Genomic DNA, 17,489 nt, shown 5'->3' with positions numbered 1-17,489 from the left:
TGGTACTATCCAACTCTACGGGAATAGGACAGGTGTGAAATTTGAATTCCAACATTTGTTCTTCAGCTATTTTTATTGATTAAGATTTGCTTTGTTCAATTTTTAGATGGATGTTTTATTTATTGATTAAGATTCTATTCAGTTTGTAATATTTTTTGTTTTATTTATTGATTTTTAATGGGTAAGATTATTCGTCCATTAGATGGGATGGGTATGAGATGCAAAAAGTATATCTGTGTAGAAGTTTGGGATTAGTCCTATCCATGGATTTCTACCCGTTAGCATCTCTAATGACATAGCATTCATGATATCTATGACGTTTTTTTTTTTTTTTGATAAAATTTATGATGTTTTGCGGTGCTGAATGTCTTTCTCAAGATGTAAAGAGGGCATGTGATGTCAAAGCACCTCCGACCATTAAGGGAGTGGTTCTATCTCATTGAATGGGTTGCTGAGAGTGCAAATTGCAACTTTTATTCCGAAGGAAAAATATGTGGATTCTTAATAGGCTATGCCAATGGGGTGTGAGAACACCTTTAGCGATCGAAAGGAGAGGTTCAATTCCTCATATGGATTGAGGAAGTGTTCGAAGTTAGAGGATATTTAGAAGAGTTTATTTTCCTTATTTCTTTCTTTTCTACAAAAGGTGATTTTTCTTTATAAAAAAATAGGTAGTTTTCATATTCCATGATTTAGTTGGACTTAAAATGAAATTATGATATAGTGTTCATTCCGATCCTAAATTCTAATAAGTATAGATTTAAACTCTCCACCCTAAATCTCTAAAATTCTAATAAATATAGATCAAAACTTTAAAATACTTTGATTATTAAGGGTCCAAACCAACATTGCTTTATTCATATATTTTGATGTGATGATCTTTTTATAAGTTTAACTTTCATTCTTGGTGGAATATGAAATCTTTTGACAATTAACTTATATTTTCAATGATCTACAGGTTACGATTGTGTACATAATTCGACAACATCATATGAACTCGACATGGATTTGACGGGTAAGCGTAATAAGTTAAATTTGGAATTACAAAAAATTGACATGGTAACTAAAAAATGATATGAAAATTTAAAATTATTATTATTATATTCCCTTAATAGTACTAATAAAATTATAATTGAGTTTGTGTAATACGATCAATAGTCATGACCAAGTACAATTTGGTCATTCACTGTTAGATTTAGGTTTATTAGAATCCTAAAGTAGAGATTCAAAACATCCTAAGGCTTATATTTAATAAACCTAGATACTAAATTCACTTGGTCATTAAGGTGTATGTGAACATTGTTGTTGCATATTTACGAGTAACTTGATAGTTGGTATGAATGCTATTCACTTACACAAATTGACATCCTTAAGTATATACTTCTCTAATTTATGTCTCCGTCCTTCACATTTTTTCATTTTTTTCTTACTTTTTTTATCCATCTCTCTCGATTAAATCTAGCCATCACCCCTCGTCCATCCCTCTCCTCACTTTACGTTCCTTTCTCTGGTCACCTCTCTCTGAGATTTTTTTTTTTTATTTTACGATAGAATTGTTGGTAAGGGTTGCAGTTACGACAATGTCATGTCCGCTATGAGTAGGGATAGCAACTGGTATACCAATCTCAAACTTTTTCCCGTCTATTTTTCTTATTATTCGCACCTATCCCATTAACGCATCCCATTAACGGGTATACCTTCATGAACTTGAATGAGTTAATAACCAACTCGAACCTTAATTTGTTAGAAATAGGAGACGAAATCATCCATAATAGGGTAGTTCCTGCGGCCAGGGGGACCAAGGCTCTCTAGGCCCTCCGCCCTTTTTTATTACGAGTAATCTCTTTATGATCGGATAGTTTCGAATACCTACCGAATACAATACTCCTAGCTACGAGGCTGAAGGGAGATCTAACTCTAGCAACGAAAAAGATCATTAGAGTAATTATTGAGGTATTTTTACATTTGTTATATGAATTGAAAGCTTTGTACGGTTGGAATAATATTTAGGATTTTGAGTTAAACTTATTTAAAATATAAGCATGTATAGGTCCCTTTTAGTAAGGGGCTTTTTGAGGTTTGGAAGAGGTTATTATTGGATCCAAAAAACTAATTTTGAAAAAGGTGGTTTTAGAAGCTTTTTCAATTAGTTTATTGCTCCTTTTTTTTATAACATTTTTATCCCTAATTACTACCCTTTAACCCCAAATAAAGTAAAACCTTATTTATCATTTTACACAAACAATTGTTAGCAACAAATTTCGACAAAAAACTAACCAAAAAGGTAGTCAACTAACAACTATTTGTTAAACGGGGTCATAGTCTGAGACTTAGATAACTAGGGAAAGGGATGAAAACAATTATTTTTAATTTGTGCGATCAATAATCAATGATTTTAATGTGGCGATGTGTCAAATTAAAAGATCAAACTGAACAAATTACATTTTCCATTACTGTATCCATTTAGACTTGCGAGTAATTATCCTACTACAAAAATAAAAATCTTATCATGTCAAAAAATTGAAAGCTATAAAATGAAGTATAATATAATTCTTAAATAATAATTGCATATACTAGCATTTGCAACAAAAATTACATATTGTAATTGCATGCACTAGCATTTGCAACAAAAAATTTCCTATTAGAACCTCATGGAATCTTCTCTTAATGACCTATAAATTTCTATCATCTAAATACTATCCAAAAAACATGTAAGTGTCAAAATGACATCTAAAATTAAAAGTTAGATCAACTTTACCCCCAAATCGAATTTTAGGAATCAATCAAACCCTCAAATTGGCAAATTTTGTAAAATTTGGGGTAATTTGACAAAATTTTGAAAACTTAAAGATTGAATTGATGCCTAAAATTAGATTTGGGTTAAAATGATCACGAACTACCAATTTTAAGTGTCATTTCGACTCTTAATTCCTTTAAAATTGATATACTATATATATACACATGTATGTTTCATGTACTACTACTACTTCCGCTTGGAGAAGCTTCTGAAGAAGCTATGATGATGCTATTAGCTCTTCTAAACCTTTAAGGGCGTCATCAAGGGCGTAGATGATCATTTTCTTGATCTGTTGCAGAAATGAGTAAAAATAAGTAAACTCAGAAATTATGTAATCAAATCCTTGATGATTACTGTAAAAAAAAAGGTGTTTTTTTACCTCAAGTTTGTCTTCTCTAGCCTTGTGGTTCTTCGGGAGTCTCCGATACTCCTTGTTTAACCGAAGGCACTCATGGATATTTTCTGGAGAGACAAAATCCGCAGCAACTTTTGTGCAGGACTGATTGAAGCAAAAAAAAACGAAGAAAGCTTTAGATGTATGAGACCAAAACAGTGTTGTTGTATCAATAATCGTGTTATATGATCTTTATCTTGTTATTGTGTTGGAAACTGATAGCCTAATAAAGCGTGTGTCGAAATGTACCTTGAGATTTCTAACTTGGTGTGGGCAACCTGTAGGAATGAATACTGCCTCTCCAACATTTTGCTCAAATGTCCAAGGTTCAACTCCTACAAGTGTGACAATATTTAAGTAAATGAATAATTTGTAATGAAAAATAAAAACCCGGGTTTCTTAAATGTACTAACCGAATTCCTCCTTGAGCTTCTTCTTATGCTCCAAAGTCAGATAGAAACTCTGATCATGTATTGGGTGGACAACCTGCACGAAATCAGGTCAACTATAAGTAAATTACAAATGTGACAGGTGGGCAATTCAGATTGTCGTGTCAAAATCGTGTTATGTTACAACTCGTGTTTCAAAAGGTGGAATCAGTTACCTGTTTCACTGGTGAACAGAAGGTGTGTCTGAATTCCTTGTAGTGCTTCCTAAGATATTCTTCTAACTTGGGGACATCTTCCCTCCTAAAAATATCCCACAATGCACCTCCTCCCGTGTTACCTGTTTCGTTTTCAAAGGCATACTTATCCAACCCATTAGATTTTGATGCATCAAACTCGTCTTTCCAACTGTTACCGTACTCGCCATTCACCTCATCTCTCACCAAACCTTCTCTTTCATCTTGTTTCCTATGTATTTGTTTCAGCTGTTTTATAGCTGCATGCTGTTCTCCAGTTAAGGAGACCTCTGAAGTATGCATCAAAATATTGACCTACATTAATCGAAAATTTTATCTTATGAAAAATGTAAAATCACAAACCTACAAAAATCACATATTAACGGGACCATTTTACAAGAAGCATCCACATAACTCAAAGTCTAATTATAATTTTGAAAAGAATTTTGACAAAATAATTTGAGAAGCCACATGTTAAACAAGTATAATGTACTTAAACGTAAACGTACCGCATCTGACATATCACAGTGAAGTTTGGTCACAGAGTCGCCTCTTCCAAGTTCTTCAGGAGTGCCATAAGCGATGTATGTTTTTGGACCCAAGTCTGGTTTGAGCATACCAGGTGGAAATTTCACAGCAATGTTGAGGATACCTGCCTTGGGATCACTATATTCTTGAAAAGGCAAGGCACTAATAAACTCATCACAGTGGCGCGGCAAAAGATCTTCAAATTTATCAGATGGGGGCCAATCCTTCAGCTTCAGCATCTGAGGCCAGAAGTTTTGATATCTTCTTCCTTCCATATACCCCTTGAAAAATTGAGAGGCCTTGATTTCCACCTGAATATTTCAACAAAATCAGCAAAAAGTTGAAAAAACGATATCCAGAATACATGCGACTTTGATAAAAATGCATGGAACATTATGAAGCTAACCTCACAAGAAGCCAGGCAATCGACGGCCTTGACTTTAGACATCTTGGAGCTTGAGTCGAAGTCCAAATTTTCGCATAATGCACGCCACATGACCATTGGCTCCCAACTCAAATTAGGTGTTACCTTAAGGACATTACGCACAATAACAGGTTCACCTTTAGCCCAGTGTCTTTGGAAGTTAAAAAGCTCTTGAGCTTCTTGAATATTATTCAAAGCTGGATAATACAAGTTATTATCATCAAAGCCTTCTCTACAAGCTGCTTTCTTCAACATTTCCCTTCCATCTCTACAAGCTGCTTTGTTCAACATCTCCCTTCCAATATCATAATACTTCCACATCATGCTGATCGGTTTTCTGTTATAAAGCCCCAGCAAGTCTACAGCCTTCATTCTCAATTCTAAAATCCATCCCATTGGAAGGATACGCTTTAACTCCAATATACAACCACCACAGCCACCCAATCCTTTTGGAGCACAAAAAATGCTCCCATCACAATTGGCATTCCATGTGAAATTCGATGACTCATTTAGATCCTCAGATGGTTCAATAAGATCCACAGGATTTTTGAGATGATGAGGCAGTGGATCTCCACCATGCATATACTCATTGCTTCGGTTTGTATATCGAAACTCCATTGCAGCAGGATTTTGCAAACTTCCTTCACGAAGCTCTTGACAACAACTAAGACAGAGTTCATAAGCACAATTTGAACATCTGCGGTGATAGTCAACAATTGAAGTTGCACAATGGTTGCTGCAGCAGAGCCCAGAAAAAGTCAAAAGATCAGTCTATAAAATCATCTTTTTTTTTCTTAGCAATTTTGACTCAGAAAGAGATTCTTACCAATAGACACGCTCATCATTATTACAGAAATTCTCTGCTACCTCATGCAAAGGACCTGGTTACAAGAGCATTTTGTAAAGTATCAGCTTAGGTTAAATTCAAAACACAAACTAGTAATAAAGCTAAAGGAAAATAGTAAAAGAAAAGCACCTATTCCAGCCTCAATTTGAAGCTCTCGAGTTTGCTGTTCACAGATTTGGTCTATATAGGGAAGAAGTGATTTAATCAAATAGTGCAGATGTTGAGCCTTTTCACTGTCGTCTATATCCCTTCTTGATGTCTGACAACAAGAAACATTATTATTATTATTCAATACTGCAAAACAGCTTTTTTACAAACTGCCAATCTTAGGATGCACAAAGGGATGCTTAAATTAAATCAACTTTCAATGTCAAAAAGAAGCCGTATGATTATTTTTATTAGATTTTTTGCAGCAAGATTTGCAAGCTGAAATTATTCCCCCCACAGTTCAGTATAAGATCAAACTAGATAGATCCAAGACCTCTGCTATCCTTGTACATCAAGAAGAGTATAACTTATCCCCCAAAGCCTAATACAGAAATGGCATCGTGCAGTAATACACCTTTATCAATCCAGTGGAGTGCAAACACGCATTGCAGTTGCAGTTGCTACGACAACATGGACATCGTTCTGCGATTTCTTCTTCTGTCATTTCCGGGTACCTGCAATAGAACAACAGAAAAGTAAGCATCCATGACAGTTTCTCATAATAGCTGATTATACTCAATTGTCAAAAATTGTAACCAGAAAGTTTTACCATTCTTTGATACAATGAACGCAGTACATTTTTGTTTTGCACATCTTACAAGGGACGACAGTTTTTCTTTCAGGTTTCATGCACTGATGACACCTTGGTCTTGCTTTTGCTTTTGCTTTGGCCTGCTTAAACCAAGAGTTGAAAATTCTTAAGCTGAAAAAGACACTTCACTCAATAAATATGCAGTCTTCCTTCCAAAATAAAAAATACCTTAACATCTCTTCTTGTAGATGTACGAGATTTACTGATGCTACTTCTATCCCTATTTGCAGCAAAACCTGATGAACTAGAAGATGCAGATGAATAAGTCAATTTATGGCACTCATTTTCTACCAGTCTAGCTCTTTTGCTCTCTCTCGTTTTATCTACTTCTATCACTTCAGCTTCAGAATCGCTCTGTTTTTCTCTTTTTCTTTTACAATCTTCAGAAGGGCTCTCTGATGATACAGTTTCCTGTATAGCATAATTTAATTTGCTGCGCCGCTTCCGTGGGATTGCCCTACCTCGTAAGAAATCAAAATCAGGAGGAGTTACCTTCGCTCTTTTCGTGCTCATTCGGCTTGACCGTTCACCATCATAGTCTTCATCATCTCCATTAGATTTCCTCAACCGTTTTTTGGAGGAAACATGAGAAGCTCTAGCCATTTTGTGCAATTTCCGATCACTGTCACCGGGAGTTTCCTTCACTCTCTTTTTTCCACCATCATTATCTTCATCATGTGAGGCCCTAGCCTTTCTCTTCAATTTCCCATGATCACTGAACTGATCTGGTTTATCAACCGCCATTCCCACTGCAAGTGCCAATATCCAAAATTCACATTCAAATAATCATATCAGTTCATTAAAAAAAATTGCACAACATTGATTCTTCATCCTTCACCAAGTCAATCGTAAATCACACATGTAATTCAGAGCCAGAAAAAACGTAAACGTATAATGTAACGCAATGAGTGAAACAACTGAATTCACTGAGGTCAACTCAACCAATACATGTAATTTACACTATACATAACTCAATTGTAAAAATAACGATGAACAATTGATAAAAACGCAATTCAATACGAAGAAAGGAGAAAAAGAAAAGAAACCTTTACACATAACCGAAATCGACGGTAATGCAGAACTGAAATCGAAGCGATGACTGAAATCACGACGAAATCTGATCGGAGGTGAGAAAGACAGAGAATAAGAGATTGATATAAGGAAGGGAATCAGAAAATGGAATTTCTTCCTGTTATGGTTCTATGTTTTTCTTCATTCCTTTTATCCCCACTCTCACTACAAAATCGTAACTCTCAATCACTTTCTCTTTCTTCATTAAAGTTGATTATACCACCTAATTAGAAGTTTTTTCCTTTTACTGCATAATTTCCTTAATATTTGAATTAATTGCATATTTGACTAACCTATTTAAAAAATAAATAAACGTAAATTTCGGGGGGAAAAGATGCATTTATCTTTTTAATATTAATAAATTTTAATTAGTTTAATTATATAAAAATAAAATTTAAAAGTTGAATTATAAAAAAATATATATTTTATTATTTTATTATATTAATGTGTAAAATATTAATAAAAATAATTATTTTTTAACCAAAAAAAATTATTATTCACTTTTTAAAATATATCCACTTTCAATTTATTAATATTTTTAATATTGTAATAGGTTATAAGGTTAAATATGAATAAAAATATAATTTTTACATGATTTTTTAATAACAATTGAACTTTAATTGAATTTCTAACATTTGACTATCTGGCTGTTTCGATACTTTGACATGTCCGGTTTTGACGACGATGAATATTAGTAAATATTGCCAATAAAATTTAGGGTTTTAAAATAATTTAGAGATAGGTTCCTAATTAATATGATAAAATTAGAATTTTCTTTTTCGGTAGGGAAAAGAAAGTAATAAAATTAGAGTTTTTTTATTGTTAGGTTTTCTTATTTTGTTTTATTTTTTTAATTGGGTATTTTTTTTATTTTGATAAATAATTTTTTTTTAATTTTTACAAATTAATTTATATATTAAATTAGTTATTTAAATTTATTTTATTTTTTCACATTTTAATTCAAGTAATTATTTATTGAACAATGAATGTACCAGGAAAAAAGTATTGTAATGGATTTTTGAGGATTTGCTGTTCTGGCTACTTTTTAGATGATTTTTATTGTAAATGGATTTAGAATATATTCATTTTTCCTATTTACATCTTTTGATAAAAAAAAAACTGCAAATAATATAAATGTTTGGCTTATTAGTCAACGATGAATGAAAAGTCTTGTTAAAGAAGGTTTATTAAAAGTAAAAAAAAATAAAAAATAAAAAAAAAAAAAAACCCCTAGAAAATGTATACTTTGTGAATATTGTTTAGCTGGAAAAACAATCTGAAACAATGGGAAAAAGCCAAAATAGTCGATCTTTTGTTATAGTTTATTATAGTTAATTCGTTCTAACATTTGTGGTCCAATAAATGTGAGGCCTAGACATAGGGATGGCAACGGGTAGTGTATCCGTGGGTACCCGGCACTACCTGATCCTAATGGGACTATTCGTACCCTATATAAAAGGGTATGGGATCAAAATAATTACCCGTTAGGGTAATGAGACGGTTATGGGAACACCCCCCAGGGTACCCGTTACCCGGTATAACTCTTTTATATATTAAAAAATTATTGTTTTTTAGATGTAATATTTGAGATTTTAAACCTAACCTTTTGTTTTTCAACCATTTACTGATACCACTAAGCTACTTATTCTTATTGATTAAGGTTCAATTTGTTCAATTTTTAGATAAATGATTTATTAAATTTATACTTTGTTAAATTTATAATATTTTTTATTTTATTTATTGATTCTTAACGGGTAAGGGTGCCCGTGGGTACCCGCGAATTAAATGGAAAGGGTATGGGATGCAAAATATACCCATTAGGGTAATGGGACGGGTACGGATAATTAAAAAATAAACGGGTAAGGGTTTGGGATTGGCACTACCTGCGGGTACCCTACCCATTGCCATCCCTACCTAGACATGGAGCTAACTATTTCATTACTTTTATAGACGACTTGGATATATCTTTTTTATTTTATATAAATCTAAAACTTTTACTTCCGAAAATATAAAAACTTAGTAGAGAATCAATTAGATAGAAAAATGAAAGTTCTAAAAAGGTGATCGAGGTCGTGAATATCTTTTTTATGAGTATGGAAATTTTTGTGATGACATGAGAGATACAAAGTCAATTATCTATTTTGGCAAAAAAAAAATATCTATTTCGGGGACACCACAACAAAATGGTGTTGCGGAACGAAGGAATAGAACATTACTCGAGATTCTGAGATCAATGATGGCACAAGGTAATTTATCAATTATGTTTTATTCACTTCTACAAATATTCTCAATTGATTGCCCTCAAAATCTGTTACCACTACCTCATATGATTTATGGACTACTCGAAAGCCCAACCTAACTTGTCTAAAATCGTGGGGTTATGCTACCTTCGTTCATGAATCTTCCCACAAATATGAAAAACTGGATCCAATGGAGAAGAAATGTGTTTTGTACGATATTCTGAAACTTCAAAAGGTTACGTGTTCATAAGGAAGATAGTGATCATAATACAAAATTTAAATCACGAGATGTTACATTCTTATAAAATGATTTTCCTAAAAAAGGAGGATAGGAAAAGTCTTGTCTCTGTATGAAACACTGGATCAGAATATTGTTTGTGATGATCAAGTAAGTCATTCTTTTCCAAGTGGAGCATTACACAAAATAATAACGATCTTACTATGATTGTTGGTCCAAGTGGGAGTAACATCAAAAAATCTCAAATATGACAAACGAATAGGGAAAGCGTTCCTCGTCATCATTTTGAGATTGAAAGGGGAATTTTCTTAGTTACTCCACTTCAAAAGTTGGGTAAAACTCCATACCTTTTGCTTCTCTATTAGAAGGCGGACATTGATCTTGTTTAATTTAGGATAAGTAGCCACAGGCCCTGTTTGGTAAAGAGCGTTTTGGGATAAAAAGAGCGGTTTTGACCAACTTTAGAGGTTTGACCACTGAAACTGCTAATTGGAGTGTTTGGTGGAGAGAGGTTTGGGAGAGAGTTTTGGGATGAAAACGCTAATTTAGAAAAAGCTCTTCAAAGGAGCTTTTTCAATTAGCATTTTGCAATATTAAAATTAATGGACTTCTTTAACCCTAATAGATAGTCTCTCTCTTCTCCTGCGCCAAAATTAATGCCCTTATTCGTCTTTTTGCACAAACCGCTATTATCAATCAGCTAATTTTTACCAAACATGTCTACACAAACAGCTAATCAAATCAGCTAGTCAAATCAGCTAATGTAATCAGCTAACAGCTAATTCCCAAACAGGGCCACAATGTTTATAAAATCTCCAACCGTCATGGTTAAGAGTTGATCATATAGACCAATGGATTAACTTATTTGGAAGATGAAGCTTTTTTAGTGGTCATAGTCTTCTTGGTAACTTTGAAAGACTTGGATTTTTTATGGTCAATATTGGTAATTTGAATGTTCACAAAAGGAACTAAAATTGCAATGCTTTCAAGATTGGGAGATTTTCTTGAGTTCTTTCATCTCGATCCTTCCATATAACAAAAATAAGAGAAAAGGAAGAACATGTGAACTTACTCTTTCAAAATTTTGAAGAATGGGCAGAGGAAACTAAGTATGAGAAGAATCATTTTCCAATATATTTTCTTCATTTAAATGGATTTGGGTAAGATGATGAGGCGACACAGCTAATCAAAGATTTTCCAATCATCACATTTTATCCCAAATCAGATCAAACATCTAAAACAACTGTCATAATGATATTAATTGATGAGAAATGACATACAGAAATGGCACATGTCATGAATTCAAAAAGCTAGTTATAAATGCAGTATAATGATGTCACGCTCTAGCACACACGTGGCTTATCAGAAATTAATGACATTGTATCACATTCTACCTACTACCTTCCTTTAGGGTAAAAGGAAGAATCTTGCGATGACGTATCACATTTCAATAATCAAAAGATATAAACCTTCAACTAAATACTATCTTCGGCAATACATAGGCCAACACATAAGGGGATTAACCTTCGATCATCCTCAATAATGATTCCCTTAAGCATTTCAGGTTGGAAGCTTCGAGGGGTGAGATATCTGATATCACACAATTCATCATAAATATACATGGATCAATGAAACACCTCCCTTTCTAACAGTAACCACCAGAGTCATGTGGACCAGTCAAAAGAGGTGTTAATATCACGCACATTCTTAACAACATCTAGCATCATGATTGGCATAATCGTACATTTAGTTGTTGTAACTATTACTGACCTCGTCATTCATCGGATGCCACGTGACTTTCTACTCATATTTAGAGTTCACAATCTAAATCTTCTATAAATATAATGTATACAATACAGAAAAGGTACCAAATCCATTCATATTGCTCACTTAAGGTTTACATATTGCTCAATATACATTCTCATCATTGACTTGGGTATCAGAGTGGGGTCGCTGATTTTCAGTCCCTCTTTGACAACTTTTCTATCTTATCTCAAGTACCCTGACAATTCATCAAGCTCGGTTCAGATTCCTTCACATCACACATGATCATGGTCCAAGTGGTAAGTTATTTTATCTGTTTAAACATTCAACCAATGTTCAAATTCTAAATATGAGAATGCAGTTGTGATTAATATATTTGGTAGGAAAATTTTGCCTCTTAAAAAATATATCTGGCTCGAATCTAAATTAAGCTGTAATGTCAGCTAGGATACAGACGATTAAAAAATTATAGTATGAATAATAATAATAATAAATAAATAAATAATTTACATATTAATAAAATGAACGTATTTGGACGTGAGATTTTAACTATTAATTTGACAAACAATCCGATTAGAATGGAAAATAAATCGATATTAAGTAGATGCAAGAATTTGTTCTTGAATTTCTGGAGGGTCTTGGTCCTGAATTTGAGATAGCACGCAGCCAGATATTGACCAGTGGAACACTCCCCCTATCTCCTCCTTCGTTTCTTATAATGCCTTATCACCCCCTTCCAAGTGTTTTGTAGCTACCTTAGATTCCATTGCAGTTCCAAAATCCATTTCAGAGGCTATGGATCATCCTGATTGGCTAGAGGCAATGAAAGAAGAACTGAAGGCACTCGAACAAAATCACACTTGGGACCTTGTGGACTTACCAAAAGATCGGAAGAAAATTGGTGCTCGGTGGATTTGGACTGTTAAAATGAATCCTGATGGTACTGTTGCTCGAGTGAAGGCTCGCCTGGTTGCTAAAGGCTATGCTCAGACTTATGGTCTTGATTATTTCGATACTTTCTCTCCTGTTTCCAAACTCACGTTTGTCCGTCTGTTCATTTCTTTAGCTGCCACTTACAATTGGGAGCTTCATCAACTGGACATTAAAAATGCTTTCTTGCACGGTGACCTGAATGAAGAGGTTTATATGGAGCAACCTCTTGGCTTTGTTGCTCAGGGGGAGTCTGGAAAGGTGTGCAGATTAAGAAAGTCTCTGTATGGTTTGAAGCAATCTCCTCGTGCATGGTTTGGTAAATTCAGTGCCGCAGTAATAGAATTCGGCTTACACAGAAGTGCATATGATCCATCTGTTTTCTACTTCAGTTCTAGCTCTGGATGCATTCTACTGGTTGTGTATGTTGATGATATCATAATTACAGGAAGTGTTGTTGATCGGATTAAGGAGTTGAAGAAGTTTCTTGGTACTTGCTTCCAGACAAAGGATCTTGGTCCTTTGAAATACTTCTTGGGAATAGAGGTATCTCGCAGTAGGAAAGGAATTTGTTTAAATCAGAGAAAATATTGTTTAGATATGTTGAAAGATGTAGGTCTAATTGAGGGAAAGACTTGTGATGCTCCGATGGTGCCCAATGTGAAGTTGAAGTCTGATGATGGTGACTTACTCAAAGAACCTGAGAAATACAGGAGAATTGTAGGCAAACTGAATTATCTCACAATTACTCGTCCTGAAATTTCATTTCCTGTGAGTGTGGTAAGTCAATTCATGTCCTCACGTAGGACAACGCATTGGGATGCTGTTACTCACATCCTGAGGTATCTAAAGGGAGCTCCTGGACGAGGCTTGTTATATCAAAATCATGGACATCACATCGCAGAAGGCTTCACCGATGCAGACTATGCTGGAGATTTGTTAGACAGACGCTCTACTACTGGGTACTGTGTATTTGTTGGGGGAAATCTAGTTTCATGGAAGAGTAAGAAGCAAAGTGTAGTTTCTAGATCCAGTGCAAAATCTGAATACCGAGCTATGGCACAGACTACGTGTGAACTTGTGTGGTTACGTCGTCTACTTGGCGAAATTGGGTTTGACCAGATAAAACCAATGAAGTTATATTGTGACAATAAAGCAGCTATCTATATTGCAAAGAACTATGTGTTTAATGAAAGAACAAAACATATAGAAGTTGACTGTCATTTTACTCGAGAGAAGTTGGAGGATGGTACAATCACAACTCCACATGTCAGAACCGGAAGTCAATTAGCAGATGTGTTCACCAAGGCTTTACTAGGAACTCGAGTCAATTATATTTGTAACAAGATGGGCATGATAAATATCTATGCTCCAGTTTGAGGGGGAGTGTTACAATATTAAGTAGATATAGTTAGTAGCTGGCATTTAAGTAAGTAGTTGGGAAGTAAGTAGTTGGGTATTAATGGTTGTATATATATATATATATATATATATATATATATATATATATATGGGAGGGATCAAGTGAGAACCCTCCCTTAGATGAGGACACTTTGATAGGTGAGAACCAAATAAAACTACGCCGTTTTGGTCATTCTACAAAACACCTTCTAATCCAATGAAATATCACGCAAATCACTCACAGCAAAATCACGATCAAAAAACGATCAAATCTCTCAGATCTTCTCCATCACCGTTCTTCATCATCGTTCTTCATCACCGATCTCAATCATCTTCTTCATCATCGTTCTCCATCATTTCCTCCATCATCGTTCTTCATCATCGTCAATTAGATCGACCTCCTTCATCAACGTTCCGTCATTAAACACTCCAAAAATAATCTGAAATCGCAAATCAGATTAAGAAAAAACGATCTACAGTCAAAGAAATAGCATCAATCAGGTAATTTTATCTCCAACAACTATAAATGAATATTAAATTGTGTTCTGTTTTTTATGTTTACAATTATTCAGATATTGCTTAAATCTGAAACAGATTGGAAATCATTCAGATTCTATTCCGAAACAATGGAATTGCATGAAATAATAGACAATGATCTACAGGAGAATGATGATAACCATGAAATTTCTCTGTCTTCAACTATTGAAAGAGGTACATGTGTTCTTCATAATTTCTATGTTCTTCATAATCTAAAAAATCTTGTTCTAAATAATTGTTCATGTGTTCTATAGATATTAGTACATATTATTCGTTTTTTATTTATAATTAGTTGTAAAATTTGTTGAAAAAATAAAATTGAGTATATTGAAATATAGAGTTCACTACGTTCTTCAAACTGTACCTCATGTTCTAAACAATTTTTCATATGTCCTATATATTATCACATATGTTCCACAATTGCACTTAAATGCAGTGTCACATGAAGAGCAGCCAAATCATTCTTCCAGTGCAATTATATCCTACACTCCACAAGTAGAAATTGTCCTGACTCCTGGAGGAACAAAAGAATGGAAGCCATGTTGCTCTCCGGAAAAAATACCTATTGTAGGAACAAAATTTAATACTATTGATGAGGGTATTGAATTTTACAAAGCATATGCCACTGAAGCAGGATTTAATGTTAGAAAATCTACAGTGAAAAAAAGAAAGAAAACAAATGTTGTGATTTTTCAATACTGTTTGTGCAATAAAGCAGGCCATAAGCAGAAAAAAAATGTTGAAGATACTGAAGGACATAAACCGAGAAGAAGATTAATCACACGTGTTGGATGCCAAGCACAAATTGTTTTAAAGTACTGCAATGATGGAAAATATATTGTATATCGTTTAAAAGAGGAACATACACACCCACTTTACAGTCCACGTTGTATGAAATTTCAAAAACAGGGAAGAAAACTGACAATACTACACAAGAAGTTGATTGTTGATAATTCTAAGGTGAGTCATATTCTAAATTTACTTTCCTAACAACATCTACAATTTTTTCAAATTGTATTTACTTTCTTTATAAAATCTGTTCATGTGTTTTGTGTAGATGAATGTTGGACCTGTAAGAACATACAGGCAAATAAAAGAAAATGTAGGAGGATACAACAATGTAGGAGCATCTAAGCAAGATTTCAAAAACTTCCACAGAGATTTAAAGGCTTATATTTATGAGTCAGATGCCCAAATGTTTATTGACATTTTCAGCAAGAAAAAACTTCTATGGTCTGCTTTTTTTTCGACTTTGATATGGATGAAGATGATCATCTCTGCAGGGCTTTATGGGCAGACTCCATTTGTAGAAAGAATTATGTTCTATTTGGTGATATGGTATCTTTTGACACAACATACCAAACAAACAGGTATAATATTACATGTACAAATTTCTTATTGCAATGTTCTAAATATTAATTGGCATGTTCTAAAATCTTATTGGCATGTTCTAAAATCTTATTCTTATATTCTTAAAAAGTTTTCTTATTTACAAAAATTTGTGTATTATTTCCACAGATATAATATGATCTTTGGCCCCTTTACTGGAGTAGACCACCACAAAAAATGTGTTACGTTCGCTGCTTGTTTCATTGCTAAAGAAGATATTGCATCATTTGAGTGGGTTTTCAAAACGTTTCTTAACGCAATGGGAAGCAATGAACCTACATGCTTAATAACAGATCAAGATCCAGCAATGAAGATTGCAATAAAAAATGTTTTCCAAAAAACAGAACATAGATTCTGCATGTGGCACATTATGAAAAAGATGAATGATAAAATAGGTAAGCCTTCCAAAGCATTGTTTATAATTAAAAATTTTACTACTTGATTGTTCTACTATATGTTTTGATCACGTATTAAATTGTATGTTCCAATATATTATTGACATGTTAATTTTTTTTTGAATATAATGAAGATAATTACTGGTTTTTTTAATAGGTCGTGCAATTATGCAAGAAACCAATTTCTTAAAAAGGATTCAACCAATTGTCTGGAGTGTTGAGATTGAACTTGAAGAATTTGATGAAAAATGGAAAGCAGTCATTTCAGAGTTTAATTTGGAAAAACATGAATGGCTAGGTCAAATATTTGAAATCAGAAACATGTGGATTCCAGCGTACTTCAAGGACTTATTCCTAGGAGGAATTATGAGAACTACATCAAGGTCAGAGAGCGAGAACAACTTTTTCACTGCTTTTACAAATTCTCATTTAAGTCTTGTAGAATTTTATTTGAGATTTGATAGTGCAATGGATGCACAAAGGCATAACCAAGCTCACAATGACAATGATGCCAAACATAAAAGACCTGTATGCAAAACACCAATGGGTATTGAAAAACATGGAGCTGATGTTTATACAACCACTGTCTTTTATGAGTTTCAGGACGAGGTTTATAATGGATCTTTTTTTTGTGGAATAGAAGGATTCTATAAACAACCTCCTTTAGAAATTTACACTATCAAAGAGCAAAGGACATCAAAAACCTTTCAGGTTACGTACAGCAACATTGAAGACGAAACAAAATGTTCGTGCAAGAAGTTTGAGAGACAGGGCTTACCATGCAGACACATGGTGTGGGTTTGGAAGGCAAAAATGCTTGAATCAATTCCAAAAAGGTATGTGCTTAACAGATGGACTACATTAGCAACAAGTCAAAAAAATATAAATCTGCAAGGAAATCTTATGGAAGAATGTGCTGCTACAATTGATAAGAAAACATGGCTGAATCAACTATGGTCAGAGATTAATGTTTGTGTCTATTTAGCTCAAGGCAGTGAAGAAAATATAAAGGATCTTGTGAAGAAGTTTCAAGCAATCAGAATGGATTTAGAAGCTAAAAACACTCAAAAAGACACTGAGAAAAACAAAACTCTTTCAAAAAATCAAGACATT

The 17,489-nt window shown here is 33.7% G+C and overlaps 1 protein-coding gene across 1 annotated transcript; it reads right to left on the bottom strand.

Annotated features, from left to right (window-relative positions):
- Positions 1-1,880: 1,880 nt before the first annotated feature.
- On the bottom strand, positions 1,881-7,652 carry LOC136234125 (lysine-specific demethylase JMJ26-like). Its single transcript, XM_066023896.1, has 13 exons — positions 7,458-7,652; positions 6,580-7,160; positions 6,370-6,491; positions 6,175-6,274; positions 5,742-5,871; positions 5,592-5,646; positions 4,748-5,501; positions 4,323-4,652; positions 3,796-4,128; positions 3,605-3,677; positions 3,441-3,526; positions 3,177-3,296; positions 1,881-3,086 (listed from the first exon to the last, which is right to left on the bottom strand). The coding sequence occupies exons 1-13, from the start codon at positions 7,465-7,467 to the stop codon at positions 3,015-3,017; spliced, it is 2,766 nt and encodes a 921-aa protein (XP_065879968.1). The 5' UTR covers positions 7,468-7,652; the 3' UTR covers positions 1,881-3,014.
- Between the last annotated feature and the right edge of the window lie 9,837 nt (positions 7,653-17,489).

This window comes from Euphorbia lathyris, chromosome 6 (genome assembly GCF_963576675.1).
Source record: "Euphorbia lathyris chromosome 6, ddEupLath1.1, whole genome shotgun sequence".
Lineage (NCBI taxonomy): Eukaryota > Viridiplantae > Streptophyta > Magnoliopsida > Malpighiales > Euphorbiaceae > Euphorbia > Euphorbia lathyris.
The sequence above is the reverse complement of the archived record's forward strand: the minus strand, read 5'-3'. Positions and strand labels throughout refer to the sequence as shown.

What these genes read in the sequence shown, in the direction of transcription:
- LOC136234125 (XM_066023896.1), bottom strand. An exon ending in CTACAAGAAGAGATGTTAAG is followed by an intron (nt 6,492 to 6,579) that starts GTATTTTTTATT and finishes TGGTTTAAGCAG; the next exon opens with GCCAAAGCAAAAGCAAAAGC. An exon ending in ACCAAGTTAGAAATCTCAAG is followed by an intron (nt 3,297 to 3,440) that starts GTACATTTCGAC and finishes TGCTTCAATCAG; the next exon opens with TCCTGCACAAAAGTTGCTGC.